The sequence below is a fragment of the Sprattus sprattus genome (assembly GCF_963457725.1).
Source record: "Sprattus sprattus genome assembly, chromosome: 11".
Classification (NCBI taxonomy): domain Eukaryota; kingdom Metazoa; phylum Chordata; class Actinopteri; order Clupeiformes; family Clupeidae; genus Sprattus; species Sprattus sprattus.
Window position 1 is genome coordinate 27,241,550 of NC_137909.1, and position 15,762 is coordinate 27,257,311.

The following is a 15,762-nucleotide window of genomic DNA, read 5'->3' on the forward strand; positions in this document are numbered from 1 at the left end:
TCCAAGCGCGGCTCGTGTCAAGGGCTTTCTAAGGACACTTGAGTGACCGAGGAGGAAAGAGAGAGAGAGAGAGTTACTTTCACGGCGTGTTCATTCAGAGTCAACTGCTTTAAATGTAAGGGGCGAAACTTGGATTAAAGCAAGAATATAAATCTATGAGCACAGCGCGGTAAGTTAAATAAAATAAAATAGGTGTTAAAGAAACAGGATTTACTCTAAATCTCGTTAAGTTACTTACCCAGATCTAGCAGCACGATCCAACACGACCAATATATGAAGACATGTGATGTTGGAAAGGCGTGATGTTGGAAAGGCTACTTGTTTGTCTAAGCAGGTGTGTGATTAAGGTTGAGGCTTTGAATTCCCGTCAAATGATAATCGGAACAGGTGCACACCTCTCGTGAGAAATGCCAATCAGTGCAGATGCGGGCAGGGCTGGAGTTAAGACCAGGGTCGATATAAAAGATGGAACACTGTGGTTATCGCTTCACTTCAGCCGAGACACATTTCAGACTTCACTTTTCTTTTAAACTCCCCAAAACGGTGACATACAGGTAGGCATAGGTGCTTTTGCCGCTGTGTCATTTCACATCAACTGTGCGAATGCAAAACTTTTGAAACACTATTTAAACAGTCAACAATGTATCCTGGTTGGTACAACAGGCGGCCTTTTTAGTACATTAAGAAATAGGTTGACCGTTAAATAGTTGAATAACTGCTGAGTGTATCTGCTGGTGACTGGTGAGTCCGGTCTCACATCAGCCTTATCCTCTGGATCTCGGGGTAACTGAGAACCTTTGCTAACTATCCTCACTGTAATTCCACCTTCTCACAGGCGCGGACCTCAGAAGATGACTTTCTACGATGGCATTTACCCATTCTACCCGCTACAAAGGACCTCTTTCATCTTCAGCGGCAGCTTGCTAACGGTCATCCTGGTCTTCTTAGTCCTTTCGGCGTCTTTCCTTCTCATTCTTCCAGGAATCCGCGGGAAATCGGTGAGTCTACAGCAACTTCTAACTTTTATACTATGGTTATTCTTTTGAGATGAAGTCATATATAGCTACTGCCTCCAACTAACTTTTTCCATTTTCTAGAGGTTTTTCTGGTTGCTGCGGGTAATCATAAGTCTCTTCATTGGAGTCGTAATAGTCGGTGAGTTATTGTCCTACATTATCTCTGCTGAGGTATTTAAAAGTTGTATTTACAATTTAAATGCAAGTTACTAGCTACTTATGCAGTGACTGTGATGTATCGCACCGCACCTGTAATTACTTGGCCATGTTTGTCCCGCTATATAGCGCTGAACTTCACGGCTGACTGGGCGCAGGCCAGCCTGAAAGCGAACACCACCTACAAGTCTTTCAGCAGCGCGGTGGTAAACGCCGACGTGGGTCTCCATGTAGGCTTGTACGGCATCAACATTACACTTAAAGGTGAGGAAACTTTAGTAGACTTTTAGTAGGTCTGAGGCTTGCACAAGTTTGTAGGTGGCATGCTGTAAAACATATGGAGTAAAATAAACAGTGATTAAGGTAGTGTTGAATTTACTTTATGTGTCTAGAGTGTGATGTTTAAATATGATGTCATCCATTCTGGACCCAAACGAGGAAACACTGATTTGACTCCATGTTCACTGGTCGTGTGTGTGTGTGTGTGGTTAGGTCAGGGTGCTGCCTGGTGCCGGGGCTAGAGGATTGTGTACTGGCTTGCATTGTGTATTTCCTGTGCAGAGTATTTTATCTTCTGCGTGTGATTCCGTCTGCAGGGGCGTAGCCAGGACATTATTTCTGGGGGGGCCAGCTCTGGCCAGTCTTTTATTTGGGGTGGCACTTGATTGTCAAAAACTACTATTTCACTATACTATATCACTCAGAGCAGTGTTTTCTAAGGACTCATCTAGCCATAAACAATGGATTGAACCTTCTTATGGACACTAATGATGTCATATTGATAATCCCATGTTATTTTTTATATATTTGCTGTGCTATTATATGTGCTGTGAGGTTGGGGTGGGGGGGCACCACGTGCCTACGCCCCTGTCCGTCTGTAATCTCCGTGTGTGACGGCTCCTCTGTTCTCCAACAGGAAACCCGGTGAACCAGCTCAACGAGACCATAGACTACAATGAAGTGTTCCGCTGGACGGGTCAGCTGGATGAGCAGTATGAGGACGCGCTGGAGAGAGGGCTTCCCAACCCTATTCTCTACATCGCAGAGAAGTTCACCCGCAACAGCCCCTGTGGTCTCATCTACCAGTACAAATACTCAGGGCGCTACGCATCAGCCACTTTATGGTGAGACGCACTACAAAAACATTGTGTTTGTTTTTATATTGTGTTGTTATGTATATTTTGTGTAAGCACATTGAGAGCCAGTTTACCAGGTCAAATTCCTTGTTTGTGCAAACTTACTTGGCCAATAAAATCTGATTCTGATGATTGAGGAACATCAGTTTGTTCCATAATATGAATGTGAATAGAAAGATCTGTTACTTTTAGCGCTCTAGAATCTTAAGGAGTGTTCTGCTCTGCTCTCCTCTCTCCCGTGCAGGACGGCTTTTTGCTGCTGCCTGAATGTGTGTGTGTGAGTGTATGTGTAAGTGTGTGTGTGTGCATGTGTGTGTGTGAGAGAATGAGTATGAGTGTATGTGTGTGTGTGTGTGTGTTTATGCATGTGAATAGAAAGATCTGTTACTTTTAGCGCTCTAGAATCTTAAGGAGTGTTCTGCTCTGCTCTCCTCTCTCCCGTGCAGGACGGCTTTTTGCTGCTGCCTGAATATGTGTGTGTGAGAGTGTGAGTGTATGTGTGAGTGTGTGTGTGTGCATGTGTGAGAGAATGAGTATGAGTGTATGTGTGTGTGTGTGTATGCATGTGAATAGAAAAGATCTGTTACTTTTAGCGCTCTAGAATCCTAAGGAGTGTTCTGCTCTGCTCTCCTCTCTCCCGTGCAGGACGGCTTTCTGCTGCTGGCTGACTGCCAACATTCTCTTCTCCATGCCCGTCATTCTCTACGCTGGTTACATGATGCTCGCCACGGCCGCCTTCATCTTCTTCTCCATGGCGTCCTTCTCCACCATATTCAACCTGCCCCAGTGCACCTTCACCATAGGCGACGCAGCATTCGAGACCACCTACAGCCATTCCTTCTGGCTAGCATTAGCCACAGGTAAGCGTAAGACAAGATGCATCAGGGTCTGGTAGAGAAGTCGTTTAGTAATCAGGAGGTTGCTAGTTCATTTCCCTATCGAAGCGTCCTTGAGCAAGACGCTGAACCCCTACTTGCTCCTGATGTGCAGTGTGCCATCAGTTTAAAAATTAAAAAATTGTGTATACTAGTAAGTCGCTTTGGATAAAAGCGTCTGCTAAATGACTTAATGTCATAATCCTCACAGCACTCCACCCATAAGGCTGTGATGTGTCTCTGGTTGTAGCAGCACTTTCTCTAGTCCCAGCTGGTCTGTTCACTGGTTAGCGGTGAGTGCTAGGTGCTCATTCTGAAGTGTGTCGTGTGTGTCTCTTTAGGTGTGTTGTGTGTGCTGATTGGGGCTCTGGTGGTGCTGCTGGACCTGCTCGTGCCTGAGAGGATTAGAGAGGTTTTAGGGTTAGCGGTGAGCGCTAGGTGCTCATTCTGAAGTGTGTCTTGTGTGTCTCTTTAGGTGTGTTGTGTGTGCTGATTGGGGCTCTGGTGGTGCTGCTGGACCTGCTCGTGCCTGAGAGGATTAGAGAGGTGTTCAGTGTGGGGGGAGACGATGACGACGACGACCACAACTTACCTCACGGATACTTCAACTCCAACTTCCTGGAGGGAGTGACCATCGAAGGGGCCCTAAGGAAAGGTGTGCCTGTGGCGCCTCTGAACGTCACACACTTAGTGGTAAGAGTCTGATGGTTCTTGTGAAACCGGTATAACAGATACTTTTTTGGGATACTTAAAAGAAACAGTATAACATGTTTGAAATAAGACCAGTATTATCAGTCCATTGAACAGGGCAAGGCTTTAATGAAACACAACATTCATTATGCTCTTTTCTTTTTTTATTCACGCCATTCTTTCAGGAAAGACTCTGACAGCATCTGTCCTTTCCTCCATGGCCATCTTTCCTTCTACTTGATCAGACTTGTCAAGTCCTGCAGTGTAAACTACAGAGTGTTTCTGCCGAGACCGACCTGTCAATCACCCGTGCCTGTGTGCTGAGCCTGATGTAAATATATGCATGTATAAAGAATGTAAATACTGTAATGTAAATACTGTACGTATTTTTGTAGAGATAATAAAATAGAGAATCTAAAGCTTCTGTGGTCGTGTTGGTGTTTGACACGTGAGTGATAACTGTGTCGAGACTCACCCCCTGTGTAAGTCCAGTACCACAGCTTCCACACTGAAACGCAACTAAAAAGCCAACTAGGTGATTAATGTACGGTTATTCACAGGCCATGTCAGTCTCTTCTCCACGGGCCTGCCTGCCAGCCAGAATAGTCATGCACTTACATGGCTAATACATACAGCGCACACACACACCTAATACATACAGCACACACACACACACACACACACACACACACACATGATTCATACATACAGCACACACACATACAGACTAATGCATACAGCGCACACTCACACGCACGCACACTCACACACACAACTAGTACATACAGCACACACACGCACACGACTAATACATACAGCACACACACACGCACAACCAATACATACAGCATACACACACACACATGGCTAATATATACAGTACAGACACACACACACACACGCACACACAACGACTAATACATGCAGCACACACACACACACACACACATGGCTAATACATACAGCACACACACACACACACACACGCACACACATGGCTAATACATACAGCACTCACACACGCATGTGAACTTGTTTTGTATTGCCATCCTCCTGGAACCCATGCCAAAGTAAGTGGGATTGCTTTGTGTGTGAATCAGATAGGCTCCACTCAGTGAGATGTGTTTCTAAGGTGAAGCACTTCACTCTCGTGACCCACACAGAGTGTGAGTGTGAGTCTGTGTGTGTGTGCTTGTGTGTGTGTGTGTGAGTGAGTGTGTGTGTGCTTGTGTGTGTGTGTGTGAGTGAGTATGTGTGTGTGAGTGATGGGCTCCACTCAGTGAGATATGTTCCTAAGGTGAAGATCTTCACTCTCATCATCCACACAGAGTGTGAGTGTGAGTCTGTGTGTGTGTGTGCTTGTGTGTGTGTGTGTGAGTGAGTATGTGTGTGTGAGTGAGTATGTGTGTGTGAGTGATGGGCTCCACTCAGTGAGATATGTTCCTAAGGTGAAGATCTTCACTCTCATCATCCACACAGAGTGTGAGTGTGAGTCTGTGTGTGTGTGTGTGTTTGTTTGTGTGTGTGTGTGTGAGTGAGTATGTGTGTGTGAGTGATGGGCTCCACTAAGTGAGATATGTTTCTAAGGTGAAGCTCTTCACTCTCGTCATCCACACAAGACTCTGGACGTTAGAACTTCTGCAGTTTCTCACACACACATGAGAGTCACACTCAGACACATCGGTGTGTGTGTGTGTAGTCCTTACTAAAGTGGGGCACCCACTGCATAGATAAGCATCTCATCCAAAAGACAAACTAGTCCCTGTGTTTTCTTGATCTCGCACCACCAAAACCAACTCAACTATTTACACATCCATAGCCTTGCTCTTGTTTAAAAAATAAACATGTTTCCTTCTGCATTCCTGTTTTGTTTTAAAAAAATAATCATGATGATGTCATTTAGTTTAGTGACAAGGCATGCATGCAGCACATGCAGCGGCTCGGCTGGTTAGAAGCTCCATGATGAACGAAGAAGACGAAGTGTGGTTCTGTTTTTTAGTCAAAACTACGAACTGACTGCACGGACAACTAGTAACGCTAACACACACCCTATCCAACCAATCAAAGACCACGGTTAGGAGAGGCCTAGCACTCAGTCGCACGGTAAAAAATAACACTGATAGGAGCATGGCAAAGGGGGTGGGAGTGGCTCTTGGTTGTCGTGGTAACCGGTGGTCCAACCACAGTGGGGTGTTTGGTGAGAGTCAGATGTAGACGGGCGTCTCCTGTCCGGTGAGGAGGCGGAACATGACCGCCGGCATGGTCCTCATGTTGATCTGCAGGGGGCGACAGAGAGGGAGCTCAGAGGCACTGGACACGCCTCACAGACTCACAGAAAACACTGCAGTGTGTGTGAGAGGTTGAGTGTATGTGTGAGTGTGTGTGTGTGTGTGTGAGAGAGTGAGTGTATGTGTGAGTGTGTGTGTGCGCATGTGTGTGTGTGAGAGAGTGAGTGTATGTGTGAGTGTATGTGTGTGTGTGTGTGTGTGTAAGAGAGAGAGTGAGTATTAGTGTATGTGTGTGTGTGTGTGTGTGTGTGAGTGTGACTGTGAGTCTGTGTGTTTGTGTGTGTGTGTACCTCTCCAACAGACACAGACAAGGCGTGGACGATCTTCTCGTGGGCCATGGCCACCACACTCTGTCCATTGATCTCGATGATGCGGTGGCCGACGCGAACCCCCCCACGCTCCGCGATGCCCCCCCGCATCAGGCTGCAAATCTGGGTGGGGGGAGGGAGGGGGGGGGCACTCTTAGTTACGCTCATATGTGGGCAAACAGTTTTATGTGTAGAATAATGCATCGGTTCTGATCTGCTGTGGGAAGTGTGTAAGTCCTACTCTAAAAGTGAGTGTGCGACTGAGTGGGTGTGATTGTAATCTGTGTGTTGTGTTCCATGTGTTCAATGTGTGTATGTATTCAAAGTGTATTCTGTATGTGTGTATTCTGTGTATTCTTTGTGTGTGTGTGTGTGTGTGCGTGTTTGGGTATTTGTGTGTGTGTGTGTATTCTGTGTGTGCATTCTGTGTGTGTGTCTATTCTATGTGTGTGTGTGTATTCTGTGTGTGTGTTTGAGTTTGTGGGTATGTATACGTATGTACTGTATGTGTGTGTGTGTGTGTGTGTGTGCGTGTGTGTGTGTGTGTCTCTCTGTGTGTGTGTGTGTGTGTGTCTGTGTCTGTGTGTGTGAGTGTGTGTCGCTGCACTCACTATGCCGTTCTGCACACTGAAGCCCAGCTGGTACTGGAGGTCGGGCCGCTTGATGAGAACGGTGGTGACGGGGGGGCAGCTCACCACACTCAATTTAACCTGCACCTGGTTCTTTAAAGCCTGGGACACACACACACACACACACACATACACACACACACACACACACACACACACACACACACAGCAAGTTTATATGTATATATATATATAGCACATTTCATACACAGAGGCAGTTCAATATGCTTTACATAAATAAAAGACAAAATAAAAGTGTGTGTGTGTGATGTTGACCCCATGAGTGTCTAAGTGATGTAGACTCCATGAGTGTGTGTCTGATGTTGACCCCATGAAGTGGTTGTGTGTGATGTAGACCCCATGAGTGTTTAAGTGTGTGTGTGTGATGTAGACCCCATGAGTGTGTGTGTGTGTGAGTGATGTTGACCCCACCAGGCTGTGTGTGTGTGTGTGTGTGTGTGCGCGCGCGCGCGCGTGCGTGTGCGTGTGCGTGTGCGTGTGCGTGTGTGTGTGTGCGCACGCGCGCGTGTGTGTGTGTGTGTTTACCTTGATGATGCTCTGGCAGGCGGCGAGGGGCAGTCCCACCAGGCTGGTGTCGTTGACGGCCATGACCTGGTCTCCCACGCTGAGCTTGCCGGAGCGGGCCGCGGCGCCGCTGTTCAGCATGCAGGCCAGGATCACCGTGGGCAGGATGGACCCCCAGCCCGACTCCACGATCACCACGCCTAGAATCTCCCCCTTTAGCTTCTCCACGTGCAGCTGCACAGCACCCAGAGTGTGTGTGAGTGTGTGTGTGTGTGTGTGTGTGTGTGTGAAGGTTTTTAAACACAAGACAGAGGAATAGTCAGAAACTTCAGCTGCCAATGGCTGCCTCACAGAGAGTTTGTAACTAGTAAACTTTAAAGGTCAGTCGTGGAGTAAGTGTGCGTGTGTGTGTGAGTTTGATATCATTTAGCTAATCAGTGTCCCATATGACAGCTGAGACGGTACATTAAATAGAACGAACCTCTTTACAGTTCTCGGAGTTTGAGAAGTGAGAATTAAACGGAACAAACCTCTTTACAGTTCTCGGAGTTTGAGAAGTGAGATTTAAACAGAACGAACCTCTTTACAGTTCTCGGAGTTTGAGAAGTGAGATTTAAACAGAACGAACCTCTTTATCGTTCTCGGAGTTTGAGAAGTTAGAATTAAACAGAACGAACCTCTTTACAGTTCTCGGAGTTTGAGAAGTGGATCAGGTCGTCGTTGTACATCTCCTGCGTGTTGATGATGTCACTGTAGTCTTTTTGACTGAGGTCCTTTGGGTTGATGCCGTTGGATCGCAGGAACTCCTGATAGGCCATGCTGAACGCCTGCCCAATGGACTGCGCTATGAGCTGGGCCTGAGGGAGAGGGGGGAGAGTGGGGTGGGGTGGGGGGTGCGGGGGGGGGCTACTCATTACACAGGGGTGACTACTTGAAGGGAGCGCAAAGCAGAAGAATGGGACATTGTCCAGTACAAAACAGTAGCAGTTACCCACACACAACAGAAAACATTCCAAACAAAACTACACCAACTCATATACATGCTTGTACCCAGTAATACCGACACAATAAAGAACTCTTAGTTCCTCTGTGCCGCCCAGTAATACTGACACAATAAAGAACTCTTAGTTCATCTTTTCTGCCCAGTAATACTGACACGATAAAGAACTCTTAGTTCATCTTTTCTGCCCAGTAATACCGACAGGATAAAGAACTCTTAGTTCATCTTTTCGGCCGAGTAATACTGACACGATAAAGAACTCTTAGTTCCTCTGTGCTGCCCAGTAATACTGACACGATAAAGAACTCTTAGTTCATCTCTTCTGCCCAGTAATACTGACACGATAAAGAACTCTTAGTTCCTTTTGTGCTGCCTAGTAATACTGACACAATAAAGAACTCTTGAGAAGTTAATCTCTTCTGCCTGTGGATACGCGGTTGAGCCCCCCTTTCCTGATACTCACGTCTTCAGACTCGAAGACGAAGCAGAGCATCCTGTACTGCTTCCTGCTGTCGGCGGCGGCGCCCGTAGTGTCGGTGCAGTCCAGGGAGGCGGAGTGGGACATCCGCTGGCGTGCCATCAGCACGACCACGCTCCCGATGTCGGCGATGTAGGAGATGGTGCGCAGCGCGTTGTCCATGATCGTGTCCTGGACACACCCATGCAGAAGAGACCACAGCATCAGCCGGTCAGCGTCCAGCCACGCAGGTCAAAATAAGTTTCACATACATACGCACACACAAACGCATGTACACACACACACACACACACACAAACACACACACACACACACAACACACACACACACACACACACACACACACACACACACACACACACACACACACACACACACACACACGCACGCAGACACATACACACTGGGGAAAGACACCTCAAAACACTCCTGTATTTAAAATACAATAACGTGTTGAGCGTTCTTCAGTGTTCTGCGTGTACACAGGTACCCCCCTGCATACTGCACACAGAAGCCTAATTGGGGCGGGCAGGTTGGGTTAGAACGTTTGGTTAGGTTGTGATGAAACAACATATTTCTAAAAGCTGTGACAGGATGTATTAACATGAAGATAAACATGCTTTGAAAAATCTAAATCTCCAGGGAAACCTGTGTGTCAGCATTTAAGACTTTGATCGCCTTTGTGGAGATGAAAAGATCCACTTCTGTAAGGCCCGGACCGTCTTCATTTGAACTCTGAAAGGGAGGAAAATGGTGTTATATCACCCTCTAGTGGCAGAGAGTATGCATAGCAAGTATGTATGAATATGCATTACTGTAACTAGGAAAGCATAGTGACAAATTCTTGCAGACTTATAATATCTGACAGTGATGTACATGCACACAAGGTTATAATTTCACCAACCACAGATAAATGCTGAGAAATGATTCTCAACAGGGACGTGCACAGGAGTGGGCTAAGGTTGCTTGGGCAACTGCTCGTTTGCCCTCCTCGGCTGAAGTTGCCCCTCCGAAGGAAATATATATATTTGCGATCACATGACGGGGGCGTGGCAGTGGCGATTAGTGAGAGTTCAAAATGTTATCAGATGACGGGGGCGTGGCAACGGCGGTTAGTGAGAGTTCAAAATGTTATTGGCAAAATTTGCGATCAGGGGACGGGGGCGTGGCAGCGGCGGTGAGAAAAATTAATGTGTTGCCCTTTTTTTCCAGGGCAGAGCAACTGCCGTTCAAAATTCCTGTGCACGTCCCTGATGTTCAATATTCAATTACACTTAAATAACAGGTCTACAAGTAAGGCTCTGGTCGTCTGATAGAGGAGTAGTGGATAGAGGAGAGGTGGTTCTGAACCTGAACCCAAGTACTGTACCTTGACCTGGTCCAGAGCTTCCTGTGCTTGCATCATGCGGACACTTTTGGAAGGGTTGCGGTCCGACAGGAGCTGGGTGGAACCGAGGTAATTGGCAGCAAAAATGATCCCGTCGATCAGATCTTCTGGCTCACATGGACCTGGAACTGAGAACACAATAGATGATCAGATAGATTGAGAGATGGACAGATAGAAAGATGGACAGATAGATAGATGGACAGATAGATTGAGAGATGATCAGATAGATGGACAGATAGATTGAGAGATGGACAGATAGACAGAGAGATTATCAGATAGATTGAGAGATGATCAGATAGATTGAGAGATGATCAGATAGACAGAGAGTTGATCAGATAGATAGATGGACAGATAGACTGAGAGTTGATCAGATAGATAGATGGACAGATATATTGAGAGATGGACAGATAGATAGATGGACAGATAGACTGAGAGTTGATCAGATAGATTGAGACATGGACAGATAGACAGAGAGATAGATGGATGAGCTACAGTGTGTAGGAGTAGAGCATCAGAAACCGATCTTCCTGACTATCCACATTATATATATATAGTGATTAGATTTGTGTGTCAATCCTCATTACCAGTCTCTGCTACATTAGCAGCTAGAGTACTGACATTGCCCTCAGAAGTAATGTTGACATTTTGACAACATGGAGGGAAATCAAATGACTTGCTAATTTACCATTTGGCAATGTGCAGCTACAGCACAGGACTCATAAAAGCAACGAATCAAAGATGCAGAGGCTGGCAGGAGGCTTCCTGTTTTATGTGTTGTGCGATGTGTTGTGTGTTGTGTGTTGTGTGTTGTGTGTTGTGCGTTGTGCGTTGTTCTGTGTGTTGTGTGTTGTGTGTTGTGTGTTGTGCTGTGTGTTGTGCGTTGTTCTGTGTGTTGTGTGTTGTGCTGTGTGTTGTGTGTTGTGTGTTGTGTGTTGTGTTGTGTTGTGCGTAGTGCGGTGTGCTTGTTGTGTGTTGTGTGTTGTGTGTTGTTCTGTGTGTTGTGTGTTGTGCTGTGTGTTGTGTGTTGTGTCATGTGTGTTGTGTTGAGTGTTGTGTGTTGTGCGTTGTGTGTTGTTCTGTGTGTTGTGTGTTGTGCTGTGTGTTGTGTGTTGTGTCATGTGTGTTGTGTTGAGTGTTGTGTTGTGCGTTGTGTTGTGCATTGTGTTGTGCGTTGTGCTGTGTGTTGTGTGTCATGTGAGACCTTTATATTGCATTGATAAAAACACTAAGAATCTGAACCAAGTGGTCAGACGTAAACGGATTGGCAAAAATGTGATTTTCAAACCACACTCCATATGAATGTTGTAGTCCGGACATAGCCTAAGTCTCTTGAGGAAAATACACTTACCCTCCACAAAACTAGGAAAGGAGGTATTCTTCTTTGCTTGCTGAAAAACAAAAGGCATCCGTTAGATTAAAACTGTAATATAAAATATAAGGACCTACCACATCCACCAGTAATACAAAACCTGGTTATTAATTCATCATCTTAGCAGTTGCCAATCCACATGAACTATAACACTGTGGTTTATTAATGGCAGGGAACCATTCCGAAACCACTCGTCCACCAGCTCACCTGGGGTGCTCTGTGGTTCCTCTCGGTTCTGTTGGGTTGCGGGTGTTGTTCTGGGCTGGCGCGAGCGGGGATGGCGTGTGCGGACCGGCGTCTCTCCTCTGTGGACTGCGAGTGCAGGTCAGCGGAGGCTCGCTCCAGGTCATCAGGAAGCACCAGGGGAAGGCTGACCGGCCTGGGGTGGTTCGAGCGGCCTCTGGGCCTATCAGGAGGCTCCCTGTGGTCACGTGACCTCCCCACAGAACTGTGGCTCCCCATGCTGAGTGACCTCCTGACCTCATCAGCTAGGTCCACAGTGACCTCTGACCTTGAGTCATGCCCCTGTGTGTGCCACGCCCTCTGCTCTGTGTCCCTGTGTCCAGGGTAGGGCCGGTTCCCTTGCCCCTGCCCTTGCCCCTGCCCTTGCCCCTGCCCTTGCCCCTGCCCCTGCCCACTGTCTCCGTGCCCAGGGTAAGACTGGCCCTCAGGGGCCTCGCAGTCCTCCAGCTCTGAGCTGTGGTGAGGGCTGTGGGAGAGCCTCTCCACGTGGCACCTGCTGTCCTCTGAGCCACGGCGCCGCTCCGTACCTCTGGGTCCGTTCTGGTGGCGGCCGTCTCTGCCCCTCGCCTCTCCAGCTGACTGGGTTCTGGTGCTGGACCCCCGCCGCCCCACCTCCCTCCTCTCCTCTCTGATCCGTCTGGCTGGGTGGGCCTCGTCGTCGTCTTCCTCCTCCTCGTCCTCCTCGTCCTCGCTGTCTCCTGTGTAGCTGCCGTAAGGCGGGGTGTCGCTGCAGGCTGGTGAGTGGAGGCAGGGTGGTGTGTGGGTGTAGGCTCTGCAGTCCTCCGGGATGCTCTGGTCCCCTCTGTAAGGGCTGCCCCTCTCCTCCCTGTCCCCCCCGCAGCAGCGCTCGGCCTCCTCCTCTCCCCCCTCCCCCCGCCCCTCCAGTCTGCCCCCCCTGTCCCTCCCGTCCTGCGGGTGGAGACCTCCATGCTGGTCCTCCTCAGCCTCCTCTCCCTCATAGGGGAAGTAGTCATCTTCCTCCTCCTCCTCCTCCTCCTCCTCATCTGCCTCCTCCTCCACATCTTCCTCATCCTCGGCCATGGGAGCCTGGATGAAGGCCGGGTCGGTGAGGGGCTCTGGGTGTTTGTAGACCAGCGTCTCCGTGTCTTGCTGGAGGACCTGGTAGAAGCCCTCCGATTGGCTCCAGGTGGGTGTGGGTTTGCTGCTGCTGCTGTTGATGCTGCTGCTGCTGTCGATGGGCTTGTCAGGCGCTGCAGCTGTGCTGGGGCCTTCCCCGGCGTCCCCCCCCTCGTGGCAGTCCATGCCCTCCATGTAGCTCTCGTCTTCAGGGCAGCAGTGAACGTAGTAGGTCATGCCGTCCGCATCAGTGCACAGCTCCTCGTCTTCGTCATAGTCTCGCTCCTCCTCCTCCTCTTCCTCAGAGCCCACGTTGTCGTACTCCGACAGAGAGTCCTCATCCACACTGCCGGAGTGGGTGGGACTGTTGCCTGGGATGGGGCTGTTGCCATTGTTACGGACACCACCATCACATGAGGAGCAGTCCCCTTCGGCCGTAGCAAGTCCATCGCTGTCCCTGGCACTACCGTGAGGCGGCTCGTTGTCCATGGGGCTAGAGTTTAGTGGCTTTGTTTCCAGGGTGCTACAGTTAGGTGGCTTGGTTTCCATGGCGTTACTGTGAAGCTGCTTGGTTTCCTTGGCGTTACTGGGAAGCTGCTTGGTTTCTATGGCGTTACTCTGAAGCTGCTTGGTTTCTATGGTGTTACTTTGAAGCTGCTTGGTTTCCATGGAGTCATTTTGAAGCTGCTTGGTTTCCTTGGCGTTACTTTGAAGATACTTGGTTTCCATGGTGTTACTTCGAAGCTGCGTGGTTTCCTTGGCTTTACTGTGAAGTTGCTTGGTTTCCATGGTGTTGCTTCGAAGCTGCTTGGTTTCCTTAGAGTTACTTCTAAGCTGCTTGGTTTCCTTGGCAATACTGTGAAGCTGCTTGGTTCCCTTGGAGTTACTTTGAAGCTGCTTGGTTTCCATAGAGACACTTTGAAGCTGCTTGGTTTCCTTGGCGTTACTTTGAAGCTGCTTGGTTTCCATGGAGACACTTCGAGGCTGCTTGGTAACCTTGGTGTTACTTTGAAGCAGCTTGGTTTCCTTGGAGTTACTTTGAAGCTGCTTGGTTTCCATGGCGTTGCTTTGAAGCTCCTTGGTTTCCACAGCGCCACTGTGACGCTGTTTGGTTTCTATGGCATTACTGTGAAACTGCTTGGTTTCCATGGCATTACTGTGAAGCTGCTTTGTTGCCATAACGTTGCCGTGATGTGTCTGGGAGTCCCCCTCCTCTGGGGATGCTGAGGGGGCAGGTGTGGGGCAAGCAGCTCCCTCAACCTCAACTTCAGGCTCCGCCTCCGAAGCTATGGCCTTGGGCTTCTTCCTGTGGGCCTTGGCCGGCTTCATTGAGCCTCCTCAACCCTGAGGACAGACACACACATCACACTTACTGTACACATCACACTTACACATCGCACTTACACATCAAACTTACACATTGCACTAACACATCACACTTACACATCACACTAACACATCACACTAACACATCGCACTAACACATCGCACACACACATATAACACTTACACATCGCACTAACACACACATCACACTTACACATCGCACTTACACATAGCACTTACACACACATCTCACTAACACATCACACTAACACGACGCACTAACACACTAACACGACGCACTAACACACTAACACACTAACACAACGCACTAACACATCACACATCTGAACACTGCCACATCTCACCACTACCATATCACACTACCACATCTCACCCCCTACTATATCACACATCTCATCTCACCCCTACCATATCACACTACCACATCTCACCACTGCCATATCATAAAGTGAATACTGCATAATATTAGCACACTACTGTGCTGCTAGTCAAACTATAACAGCATAATATTAGCACACTACTGTTCTGCTAGTCAAACTATAACAGCATAATATTAGCACAGTACTGTGCCGCTAGTAAAACTATAACAGCATAATATTAGCATAGCACACTACTGTGCTGCTAGTCAAACTATAACAGCATAATATTAGCACACTACTGTGCTGCTAGTCAAACTAGACCAGTATAATATTAGGACAGCACTGTACTGCTAGTCAAACTATAACAGCATAATATTAGCACACTACTGTGCTGCTAGTCAAACTAGACCAGTATAATATTAGGACAGCACTGTGCTGCTAGTCAAACTATAACAGCATAATATTAGCACACTACTGTGCTGCTAGTCAAACTAGACCAGTATAATATTAGCACAGTACTGTGCTGCTAGTAAAACTAGAACAGTATAATATTAGCACAGCACTGTGCTCTAAGTCAAACTATAACAGCCTCACTGCAATACAGAAACCCCAACAGTATGATAATAACACTCCATTGTGGGCCAGACAAGCGCCTTCGCAAATTGCTGACAGTGCTCTTGTGTCCCTCATCCATAACAACAGACGTTTGAGCTTCCCAACAGGTCTCTGCTGTCAAACAGAGAGCCTCAGTTTCAAACAGCGTGTCAGAAGAAAGATCAGCAAGTTTCATCACTTCCCCACAGCAGGGGGCCGCCCAATGCGTTTCTGTGAACTGCAGGGATTTGTTTTGCCTTCTGATGAGAGGGAGGCTCCCTGGGA

General features: G+C 48.0%; 2 protein-coding genes across 2 annotated transcripts; one reads left to right on the plus strand and one right to left on the minus strand.

Annotated features, from left to right (window-relative positions):
• Positions 1–851: 851 nt before the first annotated feature.
• On the plus strand, positions 852–3,888 carry duox2 (dual oxidase 2; the record flags this gene model as incomplete). The annotated part of the gene is made up of 6 exons (XM_080848111.1): positions 852–998; positions 1,098–1,155; positions 1,302–1,436; positions 2,089–2,296; positions 2,954–3,168; positions 3,659–3,888. The coding sequence occupies 6 exons, from the start codon at positions 852–854 to the stop codon at positions 3,886–3,888; spliced, it is 993 nt and encodes a 330-aa protein (XP_080704237.1).
• A 1,201-nt stretch (positions 3,889–5,089) lies between these two features.
• Positions 5,090–14,506, minus strand: apba2a (amyloid beta (A4) precursor protein-binding, family A, member 2a; the record flags this gene model as incomplete). The annotated part of the gene is made up of 11 exons (XM_080847564.1): positions 5,090–6,149; positions 6,452–6,592; positions 7,081–7,200; positions 7,645–7,857; positions 8,301–8,480; positions 9,087–9,272; positions 9,750–9,836; positions 10,471–10,616; positions 11,837–11,876; positions 12,065–12,345; positions 12,496–14,506. 11 exons carry the CDS (start codon positions 14,504–14,506, stop codon positions 6,078–6,080), a joined length of 3,477 nt encoding a protein of 1,158 aa, XP_080703690.1. The 3' UTR covers positions 5,090–6,077.
• Positions 14,507–15,762: the final 1,256 nt, after the last annotated feature.